Source organism: Bubalus bubalis, chromosome 22, assembly GCF_019923935.1.
Source record: "Bubalus bubalis isolate 160015118507 breed Murrah chromosome 22, NDDB_SH_1, whole genome shotgun sequence".
In the NCBI taxonomy this organism is placed as follows: Eukaryota; Metazoa; Chordata; class Mammalia; order Artiodactyla; family Bovidae; genus Bubalus; species Bubalus bubalis.
In genome coordinates, this window is record NC_059178.1 from 21298549 (window position 1) to 21316101 (window position 17553).

Genomic DNA, 17553 nt, shown 5'->3' on the forward strand with positions numbered 1-17553 from the left:
AATACCCCGAGAAAGACAGACCATCTGGGCCTGGGCTCCAGGGACTGTGAGCCAGCCAGGCACAGGAGGTGTTCCTCAGAAGGTTGATGACAGATAAAAGTCTTTGCCAGTAAATTTACTGACCAAACTTTCATCAATGATAAAATGAGATTACTAGAAAGAGTATGAAAATAAATACTAGTGGCAAAATGTTATATTTCCAGCACCAAAGCAGTGAAATATATATCCATCAATGACGAGAAAGTTAACTGGGTTCATATCAGGGAGACAGGAAATGAGTATCTGTCAACAATAAAGTGTTATGAGCTCAATATTTGTAATGATTAAGTAGCTGTAGACCATTTTTCATGATCATATGTCGAATTTGTTTTACAAGTCTTTAAAGGAGCCAAAATTTATGCTGGAGAGTAATTACGATGGTCTGGGACTTTTAAGAAAGCGAAAAAGGAGAAATTTCTAAGATAATGCTACTATGATTAAAATTATTGTAAGTTTATTTAATAAAATGTTTATATAATTCCTATGACCTTACTTTAGAAGCATTTTCTAACTTCTTTGTTACTCAGAGAAGAAATAAGGTAGAAATCTGAAAATTCCCTTTGTTTTAAGCCTTTAAACTGGCCAAAAAACACACATAACTCACTCTGATGTAGTGTGTGCATGCGCATATTTGTATGCAAATATACTCCAATATCTAAAGAAATTATTCAAAGACATATAAGAAGTACCCACCAAAGTGACAATATCACACGCTTTTTATACTGTTTCCTATGAAGTTAGACACAATCTTGAGTAAAAACAACAAAAACCACCACAAGGACAGCACATATGCAAAAATTCCAGACAAAAATTGGTATGCTAATATGTGTTTTGACCAAGAACTCTAACTTGAGTAAACTGTTATAATTAATAATAGGCCACAATTAATAACTGCATCATTAGCAATACCAATAATACATTATACAGATTAAACTGAACATCAATTACAGTGCTAGGGTGATGTATGGCTTGGATGTTTACTGGAGGAAATGGGAAAACTCATCAGAGATCCTGACAGATGTGTTGAACACATGTCATTTATTAACTCCCAGGCAGGTGCCAGGCTGATTTTCAAAGATGTTTCTCAGAGATAGTCGCTCACTCTTCAAAATGAAAACAACATGTGGAAGAAAACTTATGTGGCTTCACCTTCCCTTGCCAACTGCTCCATATTTTTCCAACTTCATAGCAAGTGTCTGAAAAAGGTACTCAATGAGATCATCTATCATCCCTCTAGATAGAGTTCTGCTAAAGTGCATGGTCTTGGGCTCCCTTGAGAACCGGTATAACTGAAGGACGAGCACAAAGAGAGGTGCTCACATCAACACCAAGGACAGTGAGGAGGGGCGATGGAGCCCCATTGGCCAGGACAACAAAGGGGAGCCTGGCGCTTTATTCCGTGCTCTGGGCCACAGGGAGGTGCAGAATAGGTTAGACACTGCTCTGGGCTATTACAGCTTCAAATAAAGCAGCTGTCTTTGAAACTGTGGTGATTTTTTTTTTTTCATCACTAGCATCATCACCATGGTCACCACTAGCAAGAGAATATAGCTTATATTCTGATGCACCTATATCTCAAAGGCAGGCAAGTGGGAAATACCACCCATGGGGGAACTCATCACAGATCTCGGCATATAAGAAAATAATCAGATTCCTCCCACACTCTGGGGCTCTTGGAGACCCCAGCAGCCACATGGTATTCATGTAAATAATACCCTACCTAGCATCAAGAAAGCCATTCATTTTCTGGGAAGTTCAATTTTGCATTCAAGCTTGGGAAGAGCAGTGGCCTGGATTAATTACCATGGGCTTCTGAAAGTCCTAGGAGGCATAAACAATCCTTTATCAGGACAACAGTGAGTAACAAAGTCATGACAGAAAGTTACGAGCAACTGCCAACTCCTCTGCCTTGGCCCTGACTCAGCTGGTGAAAGGCCTTTTATATATGTCATTGGGGTAATTCTTCCACTGCCCCCACTGGGGTTAAGAAGCAGTATTCTCCATGTTTTATAGACATGGAAGCCGAGACTTGGAATTTAAGAGATTTGCCCAAGAAGTCTGAACTCACGACCTTGTATCTCAAGCAGATACTTTCTGAATTAGGTGTGTGGGATCCACACTTTCCCTGAGAACTGCCCTATTGAATCCAGGACAAAGACTCTGAGGCCCAGATTCCTGTCTGACATGTTTGAAAACAGCCCTAGGAAGAGTGCCAGGTGGTTCAGAAGATGAAGTTCAGAAGTATAGAAGATGACCTGGAGTCTAAACTCTAGGGCTTTCCCTGCTCCCTCCAAGCTGGTCAAAGGGAAGCCGTGACTCTTACAATGAGCCACCATTTGTCCCCAAGAGTCAGGCGGGCAAGGACAAGCAGGAGCCTTATCCTAAGTGGTCGATCATTGGCTTTAAATTTCTTTGAAGTCTGTTGCTTGATTTTTTTGAATATAGCACATAAACGTTGCCTGTTCCTCCATGATACACTGATGTTTAATACAAACAATGTTTGAAATGGTTTACCATCAAGGAAAGTGGTACCTTCCCTCCAAACCCGGTACTGCCCCCTTCTAGGGGCTTCTCCAGTGGCTCAGCAGTAAAGAATCTTCCTGCCAATGCAGGAGATGTAAGTTCAATCCCTGGGTTGGGAAGATCCCCTGGAGAAGGAAATAGCAAACCATTCCAATATTCTTGCCTGGGAAATCCCATGGACAGAGGAGCCTGGCGGGTTACAGTTCATGGGGTCGCAAAGATTCAGACACAACCGAAGCAACTTAGCATGCATGCATACATGTGGTTCCTAAGCCAGAAAAGCCATGGCTTGAGAAGGAATCAGACATTCAAAGCCAAACCCAAGATTCTCTTATATGAAAACAACGACAATTCTAAAAGCAGTGCATGTGTGTGCCTGTCTGTAGCAGAGGTGGTGGTTAACAGGCTAGAATTTTAGGAGTCAGTCTTTTTATAGACTCCAGGTCTCCCTGTCAGCCCTCTGGAGACACTGATATTGAACAAGTTTTGATACTGATATCATCAAAAGGGTAAATAAGATGAGGCACTTGGATTGAAAGGACTGAGCTTTTTCAATTTTCTGGACTTTCCCTTGATTATCAATACAAGGTCAGCAGAGTATTTAAAACAATAATTCTCTCCCCAGAAAAGAGTTCTGTTTCTCTGAGCTCTACCCTTTAAGCTTTCTGGATTTGCTGCCTCAACATCTGGCTCTGTTAAGACATTGGGGGAAACTCTGACTTCTTTTCCATTCTGACTCAATATATTGGATCACACCCATAAATACTTTAAAAAACCTCTCACAAATACTAAGCATTTTACAGTATTCTAAAAAAGCTTATTTACAAGAGAGACTAGTCCAAAGTCAACCAAAAAGCACAGCAGTAAGACATGGCCCTTTGCCTGCAAATTCTCAATGGAATTCACTGGTTTCTTAGACATGAAGCTGTTGGAGTTTATCTTGATGCCTTCTGTTCTAAATTGTGGTCGTGTTTTTCTAAGGCAAGTGATGGGCTAAAAATGAAAGTAGCACAATTGGTATCTATCAACACGAGTCAATGAACGATTATGATGTTGCCTAGTTCCATGCTAGCCATTGAGGTAAAAGGAAAGACCTGGTAAAACAGCTATTGTCATTTAGCCTTAATAAATATTTTTAAAATATCCAAAGGGAAACTGGGTGTGGGGTATATAGGAACTTTTTATTATCTTTGCAATAATCCTGTAAACCTAAAACTGTTCTTAAAAAAAAGTTTATTTAAAAAATAAATTAAAATATCCAGGCTTTTTCCATGTTTACTAACATCAAATATGAACCAACATAATTTTACTATAAAATTGATATTATATATTCCTTACAGGAAAGGCAAGAATAATTTAACTCATTAGCATAAAATCTTTCATGCAAAATCCCTATTTTTTAAAACTACAAGCATTGTTTTCTCCCCAGTATTTTGCATCTTTTGCCAAAATTTTCGTTTATTTTAAGCTCAAACCTTTACCTTCAGCATTCATTTTGGATATGCATAATGCATGAGATTAATAACAAAATTAAAAGGTAGATTTCCTAAAATATAAATTCCAATTTATGCTTTTCGAGCCAGGAAGCTCTGTGCCTTAAGCAAATAAAAGGCACTTAAATGCATTGCTTTGGTTTCCTTTATCACACTGCTGATGGAAAGAGAAAACACAAAAGGATACTGAAAAATTAAATTGCTCTCTTGCTTTGAAAATCTTTTACATAGAAATTCCAAAGTTTATTTAGTAAAAATGGAAAAAGCAACACTATTTTAGTGCAATATATATCCTTTAAATTATATTATGTTTGAAACCAAATGCTTGACATTTGACTCAGTATTTCCTTACAAAAATGACAAGGAAGAAGGAACAGAATCTCCCATGGCAGTGCTGTATCCTCTCACCATTTTCTTGTAACTATACCATTTTATAGATGAAACTGCCACAGCGAAATGACAAATATAACACATAAAAGAACAAAAAAGGGCAATAAATCACCAGTGACACTACAGCCTATTAAAATGCATTCAGCTGGTGTTGCAGGAAGAATAAAAATCTCCCTTCACTTTACATTCTTCTACCTGAAAAGGAAAGTTTAGAATTCTCAAGCCACACTTCTAAGAGATGCTGAAATTCTAACCAAATTTCTCACATTAACTGTTCACATTGGCCTCCAAAACACACAGCACTGATACCCCTGGTCACTGTTTACTATGAAATGCCCAAGACGGGGCATGTGAATTGCTAATCCCCCATACTGAAACGATACAGAATTGAATAAAGCCAGGACACCTCACCAGCTGGAAAATGGTAGGTCTTATTCAGCCACTATTTCCAATTATCAGCTTAATGAAGAGTTTGGCATTTTAATTCATAAGGAAGTCTAACGAAGGCATTTTCTTTGCTTAATTTTCTCCCAAAACTCCTTCGAAAGGTCAAGTCGAAGCTCCTGAGACTGAAAATGTCTCTGGAATCATATGATACTACATTTTAGAGCACAACTGAGTATATGTGTATGTTAACTTAGTTCATGATGCACTTATTGTGCTACAAAGAGCCCAAGATACTGGTGCATTCATTGAAGTGGGATAATTACTGGACGGCTTATGTCAGTCCTAACAATGATGGTAAATATAAGTAAAGAGTTCACGTTACACTTCCTTGAATTCCCATCTCTTAACACAGAGCTGGTTATACATCAAGCTTTCCAAGGAGGTGAGAGGCTCTTCAGTGTGATGGATGAATGAGAGGACCTCCTCTCCTAAAGCATCGATGGTAGATGCTCAACCCTGCAGCCAAGGGCTTCAGAGACTAAAACACTGAGACTTGCCTCTACCAGAATTAAATAAAAGTGCTGGATGGGAGTCTGGGCATTGGAGGCCCATGGGACACTCTGTACCTCCCTGGTCCTAGACCTGACAGCAGAGACAGGAGATCCTTTGTGGGGGATGTTATTTTTTAAAAAGTGGCGTGGAAATTAGCTCACACCTGTAAGGCAATTACATCTTTTCCAAGTGAATTCATTCTATCAAAAAATGAGAGCTGGTCTCTGAGTGCCCTTCAAGTGCCCAGCTCTGAGTGGCAGGTTGTGGAAAGTATAAAGAGATATAAAATACAGCCCTTGGAGTAGTAGATACAAATATTTCCACACCTGTTTCATAGTAGACACAGGTAACCATCTCCAGTACAACACGTCGTAAGTCTAATGACTGAAATCTTGGAAGGGCCAGGTACAACTGTCTGCAACTGAAGATAGTGAGATTTTATCTCAGGGCCTGAATATTGCTGAGCTTTATTATCCTTTTTGTTCTTGGCCAGTTTTGATTCATACAAAGACCCCAGTAAATAGCCCTCAAAACACATGAAGTGGAGACCTGGGGCCAGACGCTGAAGGAAACCACCCTGTCTTAAAGGTCCACAAAGTGCCCCCATGACCTATGTGAACCTGTGCCTGAAGTTTCTATCACGTCTGCTTTCACGCTGATGATAGAAGATCAATAACCCAGGGCAGGAACTCAGACTGAATCGGCTTCCTGGCATTTAGCTCTTCTAGTCACATCGGCTCAGTCTGCTCTTTTCCTCCACTCCTGCTCACAAAGGGCACCAAGGACCCACTGGCTGGGTCTGAGGCAGAGAAGTGGACAGACGCAGCCTGAGACTGGGAACAAGACAGATAACGCTGGTGTGAGTGGGTCAGCCTCTCCCCAAACAGTGACATGATAGTGAAACCTTTCTATGACTCATACCAAAAGAAATGGCTGATTAAAACTGTGCTTTTGTAAATGGGCTGAAAACCCATGAGTCTATTTTATTTGCAATGGAAAGGGCAACTAAATTAGAAATTTATACTACAGGTGAGAACTGAATATATGACAGTATGGCCTTTCTGTGAGAAAGTAATTGCTTATCTAATGATGAAAGCAGCCTAACTGCTTGTTTCTCTGAAAAAAAGCCGGACCTCCATCCTGAACACACTTCAGGCCAACTCTGGAGTAATTTCTAGGTGGATTCAAGAGCCAAGCAGAGAAAATACCAAAAATTCAGGGTCCCGGCTGGCTGACCTAAAGGATGAGAAGACTTCTCAGGCAGAACAAGCTCTGGAGGGGCCGGCGGGATCGGTGGGCTGGTGCGGTGGGGGAGCCGGCTATGTCGGGGGGTGGGGAGCTTCTGCCACCGCTTAGGCAGGGGGCGGTCACTGAGGGCCAGGTCATGGTACAGAGTCTAGCATGAGTCAGCCTGTTCCTGCTGTTTCTCCAGCAACTCTTGGAAGGACAAGTAGCCAAGAAGGCAGGCTGTGGGGTTACCTTGGGAGTCAGTGAACAGGTGGAGTCGGACCTCTGCCCAGGATCTAGAACAGAAGGTCCTCCATAAACAAACACTGCAGCCTCTTCATTCCTCAGTGGGGACCTGCTTCACTAGCTTCCATGTGTTATGTGTTGTTCAGCTGCTCAGTCGTGTCTGATTCTTTGCGACCCCATGGACTGTAGCACACCAGGCTTCCAAGTCCTTCACCATCTCCCTGAATTAGCTCAAACTCATATCCATTGAGTAGGCTATCTCTCTGTCTCATGTCCATTGAGTCGGCTATCTCTCTGAGTTTGCTCAAACTCATGTCCGTTGAGTCGGTGATGCCATCCAACCATCTCATCCTCTGTCGCCCCCTTCTCCTTCTGCCCTCAATCTTTCCCAGCATAATGGTCTTTTCCAATGAGTCAGCTCTTTGCATCAGGTGGCCAAAGTATTGAACCTTTAGCTTCAGCGTCAGTCTTTTCAATGAGTATTCAGGGTTGATTTCCTTTAGGATTGACTGGTTCAATCTCCTTGCTGTCCAAGGGACTCTGAAGAGTCTTCTCCGGCACCACAGTTGAAAAGCATCCATGTGGTATATATGACATTAAAAAAAGATCTCTATCTGCTTTAAGTGTCACATGAAGGAGAAAGAGAAATTCCTTGGGGCTTATTTCATGAGAGCTTTGCTGATATACTGACAAAGATTCTCTCCACGGCCAAAGCCTAGCCAGACTCTTCTGAGTCCCTCTGACACAAAGGAATATGTGTGTCCTGAGGATGATGTCCAGAAAAGGCTGATCACACACTCTCATGTCTTTTTCCATGTGTCACCAGTCCAGTGAGTCACTGATGGTCCCTTGGGAAGGAGAGGGAGTGACAAGGATGCTGCTCTGGGACGAAACCCCAGGAGGCTCCTCTGAGTGTCTTCCCACCAGGACCCCACCTGGGCCCACAGAGACTTGAACAAAGACGAACATAATTTCTAACAGCTCAAGGCTGCATCCCTTGGGAACTCTAGGCCCCTCAAAGTGCCCACCACAGAAACTCAAGGCTGCCCGAAGAACTGACAATGGATTCCAGAGACCCCTGAGGACAGGGTCCCAGCTCCTAGCTTCTGTGCGACGAGAGAAGTCTGACAGACGCCAGTCAGATGGTGCCGGATGGTGTCACATGGACCAGCATTTCATCTCCCTGACCCTACTGAGTCCCCATCACCTGCTCCCCACTCTCTCATTTTCCTTGTAAAGTCCAGTCACCTCTGAGCAAGTCAGACTGGAGCTCAGCTCAGTCCCTTACAAGTTAGTAATTACTGAATAAAATCTGTTTTCACCACTTTGGCTGATGTTGGGCTGTGTTTATCTTTGATAGTACAGGCATCTGGTACATGTACCTTTTTCAAAAACTTCAAATTTTATGTAGAAATAACTGTTGGCTAGTTCTCTATTATATTTAGTACTAATTATATCTAGCAAGTAATTCTCCATGGTCTGACATATCTCAATTGTACTCAAATCCCAGAAGTCACTTTGTTTATAAACACTCTACTATATGGATCTTATCATTTTAAGATGTAGGGCGTAAACAAAACAGATGATAAGAAGTATTTGTTGAAGGAACTCATTCTCCACAGCATCTCAGAGCTGATCAGGGTTTTAAATCCTAAACAGAAATATATTAATATAAAATAAACAGCCTAGAGTTATTTATAAAGTAAAGTAAAAAAAAATCTTAAAGAGAAATATCTAGCATGTGTAGTTGTTACTTTCTTCCCAAAGCAGTTCTGTATTACAGACAATTAATAAAGGAACTAAGAGAACCAAGTAGAAAGCAGAAGCATTTCCAGTTTCTAGAATTTTCTCTGTGTGCTCTCATTAGAGTATAAATTTTGAGGTAAGACAGGACCTTTATTCCAATTATATATTCTGTTCCCTTTCACAATTCCCTAACTATAGTGGTTTAGTAAAGCGTTTTTGTTTTTTTAACTGTGTGTTATAACCCATTAGTGGGAAATGAAATCAGCTTAGTAGGTAGCAACTAAATTTTTTTTTAATAAAGATGAAACAGAATAAGATAGGACAGAATAGAACAGGTCAGAGTGCAGCTTATCCAGGGAGCGGCACTGGTAGAATGATTTCTAAATCTTTTGCTTCAGTTAAATGTCTGTGTCCGTGTGTATACTGGTGGTGATGTATTCTTACAGTTGATTGAGTCAAAAATGTTTAAGAAACAGTCCCAGCGCGATGCCAGACCAGCATCCTGCATCTGAGCTCCATTCATTTAGTGAATTAAACCAGCTAACTCTCATGGGCTGTTTGGTTGTGTCTGACATGGAGGCCAGTGGGTTGCTGATGTTCTCTGTGCAGAGAAGGAAGGGGCATACTATATACACTGGGGTGGACCAAGCCAGCATGGATTACATCCCGGGATCCGGGCTGTGGAAGACTCATTGACTTATCACTGTTTCCTCTACCTACAGCATCTGACAGCATTTGTAGCAGCGAAACATCAGCACAATTAAAACAAAACAGACCAGAAAACTGCTGAAGACACCATTCAGAATGCATCCCTTGTGACTTCCTGCTGACTTCTGGAAGGGCCTGCATTGATCTGGTAAACACTGCGTCAGAGATGTGAAAGGTTCAGAAGAGCCCCATGGACCATTTCCTAAGCAACTCAATACCACAAGAAAGACTTGGAAATTCGTGTCCTTTCCCCCCATTGCTACAAAGCCGTTGCCTCTTCTCAACTGTGCAAAAAGCGTGAGAGTCATTTTTCATCCATAAAAGCATGTGTGTGTAGGTTTTGGTGTCACGTGTGCAAATGTGTCTGATGCCAAGAGTCTGGGCAACCCTAGAAAGTAAATGTATTTGTGGGAGTCAGTGCCCTCCCTTGACCTGGCACACAGAAGTTGCTCAGTTAATGTTGATCAGTGATTGAATGAATGAGCTCTCAAGCTTGCAGTACAACTCATGAATAAATCTATTAAAAAAGACAGAGAACATAAGCTACTTGCTATCCAATGGATGGGCTGATGCAAATGGAAAAAGAAAAAAAAAACTAATTGAGCCTGAATTTATCTGGGTAAGAGGAACCATCACCAACAGCAGCAGGAAGTACTCTAAAAAAATGACAAGAGTAGTTTTGCACTAGTTTTGGGGGCTTCTTCCAACACTCCACCATTTTCATCCCTAATAAACCAAAGTAAACGCTGGCGATCACCTGCAGCCCTTAAAAGAATGGCTACCATTATACTTCAGCTACATCTGTTTCCCCTGCAGACTAGTTCCAAAATGATAAGGTGCCCTGGATCTGAAAGCCTTGTGAAAGAGGCTGATTAATGAGGTGTCTTCTTAATCATGCAAGTTTTAGAAAGAACATGATATTCAAAATGTCCCTTACTTCATTCCTAGTAAACAATGGGCTAAACTCAAAGGTAGTGGCTTTGGGGAAAATCTCAAAAAGGGTTATTTAACTGTATTTCCTACAGGTATTGGTTTTACAATAGAGGGGCTGACTTGTTTTTAATGTTTGCTGGCCAGGGACTGGTGCCAACTCGGACAATGGGGAGGTCAGACTTGCTGAAGAGCCCAGATTACCTTCCAGGTGATGGACACTGAACCCTATGCAGAGAACCATGGGCCAGGCCTGACATGTAAAGGTTTTCGGAGGAGAAGATCTATATAAGAATAGACATGATCCCCTAAGGAAATTTACTGTTGGCAGGCACATGTCACAGATTCAGGATAAGAGCATATCTGCGACCATCAGAACTCCACCCAGTAAAAGAAACCCGCTTAAAAGAAACTTGAAAGCCAGGGCAGCAGAACTGCTAACAAGTTTACAGCTGAAACAGAGGCCTGAAAATATGTATGGAATTACAGCAGGGAAAGAAGTAAAATTATCCTACATTTCTTTAAAAAGCAGTCTATAGTTTTCCTGAGTCTCAGCTGCTTGATTTTCCAAAATACTAAGCTCACAGAACAGTTTAAACCTCCATCAAAAATTCTTAGTATGAGTTAAGCTTTACTTTTTTTCCCCCTGAATGGTAGGGTATATTCCTTAATTTCATACACACGAAACAGTTGCAGGAGTGGGAAATCCTACGGAGAGCAGCTGTGTTTCTTACTCGGCTTGCATCATGCCTACAACTCATGCAATGAACTCCCACACTGGTGATGCTCTGAAAGCACACTTAAGAGTCCTGCCCACGTGATGGTGTTAGAAATCTTGATGATGGCGTGCTTATCTTGCAGGACCAAAGCTGGTCTTCTGGCATGCTCTAACTACTCACCTTTGATGTGCAGGAATCTACCGGATTCCTTTCCTATGTGAGTTTATGTGTTTGTCCACACACCTTTAGAGGGATGGACAAGCTAACTCTTCCTGGTATAAAGAAGCAGGCAGTTCAATTATGCAACTCTCAGCCATTCAATTTTTTAAAAACTTCCATAAATTATTCGGTGCATTTGACTTGCAGATTTGTCTCTGCTGTCTATAAACAGTGTGCTTTGAAACAAGGCTCTGTAAGGAATGCAATCGACTCTGCTCTACTGGTGAGAACTCAAAAAGCCGTCTGAACGGCATCACCCAAACAGTTTCGAGTGGCTTCATTTAATGAAGGCAGACGAGCCTGTGGATTGCTAAATGCGTGTGCAAACTAGACCCTGCAAGGTGAAAACAGACCTCTTATGCTCAAATCTCGATGCCTTTCTAGATTAACGTGGATAACTGGGGAAACACCTTTATGTGTTTTGATAGAGATTGACTTTGATGGCACTGCCATGGCAAATCCAACAAATTTCATTCCGTATAACGTTAAGCTAGAGAGGAGCATACCGACAGACAGACAGACAGACAATGAGGTCATGCTGCGGGGCTGTGCTGGATGCAGGGGACACAAGTGCACACAGAACAATGAGCACACCATGGCATCAACGCGGGCACACGTCGGCACCGAGAGTCGGAGACACTGTCAACGAGCCTTAAAGCGAAGGAGGAGATGCAGAGGGGAGACAAGCTGAGAAAAATGAGCAGGAGATGGGCAAGATGACTCGTCTGTACTTGAACGTCTGACCTGTCAGCTGGTCGTCGCCTGCGGCAGGGGCGATGCGAATATGAGGTGTCGTAAGCTGAGTCACGATTATCGCAGCTATGGCAAAGGAAGATCCCCAGGTCAGCATGCATGAGGGAAGAAAAAGCCAGACTGAAGCTAGGCTAGCAAGGAGAATCTCCATCCGCATATCACATCGTCTCAACTTTCTTCCAACAACAACAAAAAGAGAAGGAAAAGAGAAAACAACCGCAGCGAGCTGTTGAATGTTCTGAATTCGTTTCCCTTAGACAGGCTTTCATCAGGCAGTTAGCTTTCTATATAGTTGCAAGCTTGGGCTGAGATTCTGGTTAAATTGACTATAGGAGAAAATAAAAACAAAAAGTAAAAACATGAACTCTAAAGAAAGAGCTAGACTGAATAGTGTCTTTAACTGCTACTGAGTAGAGGGTAGAAAGATTCATTGCAAATTCTGATGATCCAAACTTGCAGCTTTCAAAATGTATTAGGTTATTTAAAATTCTTCTGCTTAAATCACAATATTTGCTCTTCTTGCTAAAATCCCCTTTGTGGAGAACACTATCTTCCTTCACTAAAAACATTTTTATGTTGAGAAATTTCTCTGATCACTAAATTTTGTGTAGAGCATTTCCATTTAGGAAGTTTATTTTGTCACATGCAGGGAAAGAAAAAAAATGCATCTCAAAACACCAGTTGAAAACAAAAAGACTAATCATAGCCTTTGCTCTAGTTATCATGGTTAACATGTGACCAGAGGTGTGATTAAGAGCCTTGAAGCACAGCAGGCGGGCTGCTCAGTTTGCCTAAACAGCTCAGCAGCTGAGTTTAAATGGTTAACATTTATGACACATAGATATTGAAAAAAAAAATAGAGAAAATTAAAACGTCAGTTCTAACATGATACAGCTGGAAAATGATGCAAAGAAAAAATATTGGAGAATTAAGGACAGGCTTACATGAACGATTACTAATTTACACGGAACAGCCCGGGTGCTGTTAGAAATGTGGCAATGAGTAAGGGACATAGATCATCTACCATCTGCAGACAATTAAACCCAAAACTGCCAGTGCATAATATTTGAAATATCCCTCTGCACTGTTCAACTAGTGCTTCTCCTTATAACCAAACAGCAGCAGCCACTGGCTTTAAAAGTGTATCATCGTCTTTCACGTGTTATTAATGAAAACTTTTTAGTGTTGCTCAGTGATATGAATAAACTTAACAGTTTGGTCAGAGAAGGGAGAACGCTCAAAGTATTACAAAGAAATTTTTTTTTTTGGTTTGACACAGCATGAGACTTTGTGTACTGATGTAATGAATTGCAAATAGTAAAATGATATTTCTAAGACTTGTGACAAAGTTGGTAATAATTCCAAGTTTATACACAGAACACTTGCTTGGTCATAGATACTGGTGTTCAACCAACATTCCTGTGAGGTTTTCCATTAACTACAGGAAAATCTGACCTACTCTACTTCTAAGAAAAATTATATTGTATCCATAAAAACTGAACATATGTCTGATACTGAAATTAGTAAACAATAGTGAACAAAAAGATTTTTGAGAGGACCTATGTCAGGCAGCCACGCATTCACAACTCGAAGGTAAGCTGAAGCCTGTGGCTCAAAACTCAAATGGAAAAGTCCAGGATTTTCTATCTGATTATGTTCTGCTTTGTAAAATGTTCCTTTGTGATGATTATTCTTAGTTATAAGGGATGTCTTGATTTTATTACAAATTACTATAAAATAGGGGTAAGCCAGCCCGCTGCTTGCCTTTGCAAATAAAGTTTTATTGGCACAAGGCCATGTTCCTTGTTGACCCATGATGATGGCTGCTCATGCACGTCAGAGGCAAGGTTGAGGGGCTGAAATGGAGATGCTGTGGGTTGGTCAGGAAGCCTAAGATATTTACTGGCTACTCTTTACAGGAAAACTGGCTGTGCTATGTCTTAAATACCAAAAGAATGCACTGTAGAAGAGAATACTGCTAAATCCCGGTGCCTTAAAGATGGCATCCGGTGCTGATAAACCTAGGGTCTCCTTTAGGGACAAAGGTGCACACAGCACAGTAAGCATCACACTGGTGTGTCAGTTACTGGTGGTGGAGTCTTCTGGAATTTGATGAGCCACCAAACTACGTTCTATATAACTCCAGGGTTCCTTGAGAAGTGAGTTTGGGTCAAATAAAGTTAGAAACTTTTGGGTTGAACAAAGCTATAAACAGGTTTCTTTTTCCTAGGAACTTCTTGGGACCCTTAATACACTCAAGACATACATTATGAAGACTGTTTCAGACTGAGAAAAGGAAATATTTTCTCTGTAAAACACAGAGCAGCAAATGTGTATCATATTTACGTTTCTATTTCTAAATCCATAGCTAAATGCTAGCAGATTAGCATACATGAGCAGCCTTGCTATATAATTTGTTTTCTCGTGTGTTGAATATGAGTAATTAAAAGGAATCTTAATTAGCTTTACATCTCGACAGACATTCTTTTCAGATCTTCTTTTCACTGTACTTTCATTCTGTAGCACTGTGGCCTAGAAAGGATGGCATTTTTTTGAACAAAACAGTGAACAGAAAAACAGTCTAGAGGAACTTCTCAAAGAGCCTAGTGATTAAAAAAAGAAACATTCACATTTCTGAATATAGTTAGAAATTGTATCAGGACAATAGAAATCCTTCAAAGTTTCCTGAAGGTCTCCCAGCAAAGCACATTGCCATACAAATGTAAGTGAAAGACTACACTTAGAAACAGTGAAGCATTTGTGCACAGAAAATTCACCTTTAAAATATGACATTAAAATAATGGTTTTGTTTTCTTTTTCTTTAGGGTTTATATCTGACTACTATAATACTTTTGGAAAGAATTCAGCATATGTTTTCATGCAGTTTTTGTCTTGATTTCTAGTTATACTGCTGTTATTCAAATCACAGCAAGGACAGGAAGACAAATGACAGCCTCCCCCAAACACCAAAAACAAACAAAAAACCTCCAAATTTTTATTAACTCAAAATCTTTAAAATTTAAAAAGTGATACATTTATACTTGGATATACATCTATACTTAGAAGTCTTCTAGATTACACTCTGCCTGATACAATAGGCCCTCAAATATTTTTCATCCTCTTAAATTTGCTGAGGCTTGTTTTGAGTCCTCGAACATGCTCAATCTTAGAGCATGTTCCATGTGCACTTGAAAAGAATGTGTACTCTGTACTCTGGTTTTCCGGATATTTCCTGAAGATATCGATTAAGTCTAACTGTCCTATTGTATCATTTAGGATCTCTATTGCCTTATCAATTCTCTGTCTGGAAGATTTGTCCATTGATTTGAATGGGGTGTTAAAGTCTCCTACTATTGTTTTATTCCCATCAATTTCTCCCTTTATGTCTGCTAGTATATGTTTTATGTATTTAGGTGCTTCTATATTAGGGGCCTATAAGTTGACAACTATAATATCCTCTTCCTGTATTGATACTTTAATTATTACACATATCCCTCTTTATCTTTCTTTATAGACTTTGTTTCAAAGTCTATTTTGTCTGATATGAGCACTGCGACCCTCCCACTCTCTTGTCATTTCTGTTTGCATGAAGTATCTTTTTCTGTCTCCTCACTTACAGTCTATGTGTGTCCTCTGGATGCTTGGGGCTGGTGCAATGGGACGACCCAGAGGGATGGTATGGGGAGGGAGGAGGGAGGAGGGTTCAGGATGGGGAACACATGTATACCTGTGGCAGATTCATTTTGATATATGGCAAAACCAATACAATATTGTAAAGTTAAAAAATAAAATAAAATTAAAAAAATAAAAAAATAAGAAGTATAACAAGTTTCCAAATGTATATATTGTCAAGGAGAAACATAGCTGGCATCATGTCATGGAAAACATTATTTTATGGGAGATTAAGGCAAAGTATACAGTTTAAACTAATTATTGTATCAGTTGCAATGACTATACCTCATTTAAGACAAAAATTCTAACCGACTAACAAAACAGATTTTTACTTTTAAGTGTATCCTCTCAGTTTAGAAATATCAACAAAGTCTTCCAAAATTAGCAGAAAGGAGTTTCCACCCTACTAGTTACTATAAGGCAGCCATAAGGGATGTACACTGATTCCTAAGACACAGTTGGATCAAGTGGTCTTAAAAAGAATTCAACTATAAACATGTGAATGTGATTAAAAATAAAAAATAAAAACTTGGAAAATTTCTATGTATTCTACCATAAAGATTAAAAAGAATTCTATGAATTGGGGGACTAACCCTCAAACATCAAGTATTAATATAGTGTCATCATACAATGTCTTTTTAATGTAAGAGACAGAATATTCCGGAAAGAGTTTGCCTATAGCTAATAATCAAAATAAAGCTACATATACTTATGAGGAAATTAGATATATACATTAAAGGAGGATACATAAAAATGCAGATGATTCTTCAATATATAAAGACATGTAATAACACATCTTAGGTATTTTCCTGTGTCCAGTTTTTACGAGGCTTTATATTTGAGATAACTAGTACCAAAACATACCCTTGAAATATGATTAAAATAATCACTACATTAAATTTCAAATTATCATGAAATACATCTTTAAGAGACATATCTGTGTTTGAAATTACAAATTAGTTCCTTGTGGGAAAAAAATCTACTTCCATACTTGCTCTATAAAGATACATGTCAACAGTTGTTTCATGAGAACACTGAAATCTTTGTAAATTCAAAATGCTGCTTAGGATAGTGGTTTAGTGTCTGAAAATTCAGTTAAGCCACTATACTGTCAGCAATATGTGGCAGGAACAGTCAAAACATCTGAACTCTTTTAAATTTCAAACATCTTTACGATATGGTGTCAGTAACATTATCAGACCTGCCTGTTTCTGTTTTGACTGGTCAAGACAGAATAGCTTCCTTCATTGCAAAATCAATTTTAGTATCAATCAGAAAAAATTATCTGATTATAAAGGTGAGGAAACATTAGATGGTGCAGTAAAGGAAGGTTGCTGAATCTGTAACTGTAGAAATTAATGAAGTAAAATAGTACCAAACATTGTAGTTTCACCTCCAGGAGTGTATTTCCCAAGGTCCCCTCCTTGGTGATGATTTTATGAACAGGAATAACAACGGGATGCAATGAATATTAGAATCTATTTCCCTCTTTCTCCCCAAAGTTTATTTGATAGAATAGAGTTTGTTGCTGTGTAAATGTTTGCAAATTGACTCAGAAAATCTGAGCGGGGAAATATTTAGTCAATCAGGTCATCTGATTGCTTAATCATCCTTTGGTGAATTGAAAAACAAATTACAATATTGATTAAATCTAGTTGATGATGGAAGAAAACCATCCAAATCACCATCTAATTCAATCTATTGTGAAAACAGCAAACATCAGATTTCCATATTTACTAGTGTGTTATTTATATAATTACCTAACTATGCAAATGAACAAGATAGCAGATATTTTGTTGTTTTGAGTCAACTGGGCACTGACTCAGTTTTAGTAAAAATGAGGACAGATACTCATACACTGCAAAAGCACAAGTGGCCAGAGGATCTGCCGGGTGAAAGCCAGGAGATACAGGGAAACTGGTGTAGGAGTCCAAACACTTGGGATCAAG

The 17553-nt window shown here is 39.7% G+C and overlaps 1 protein-coding gene across 7 annotated transcripts in view; it reads right to left on the reverse strand.

The window, feature by feature from the left end:
• Positions 1–17553, reverse strand: part of PTPRM (protein tyrosine phosphatase receptor type M) — a 661882-nt gene that overhangs the window by 224028 nt on the left and 420301 nt on the right. The window contains exon 14 of one of the 7 annotated variants that reach the window (XM_025273106.3): positions 11924–11998. The exons of the other annotated variants lie outside the window; for them this stretch is intronic. Within the exon in view, the coding sequence (XP_025128891.1) occupies positions 11924–11998 (75 nt within the window). The remainder of the gene's footprint in view (positions 1–11923; positions 11999–17553) is intronic. 7 annotated transcript variants of the gene reach the window in all.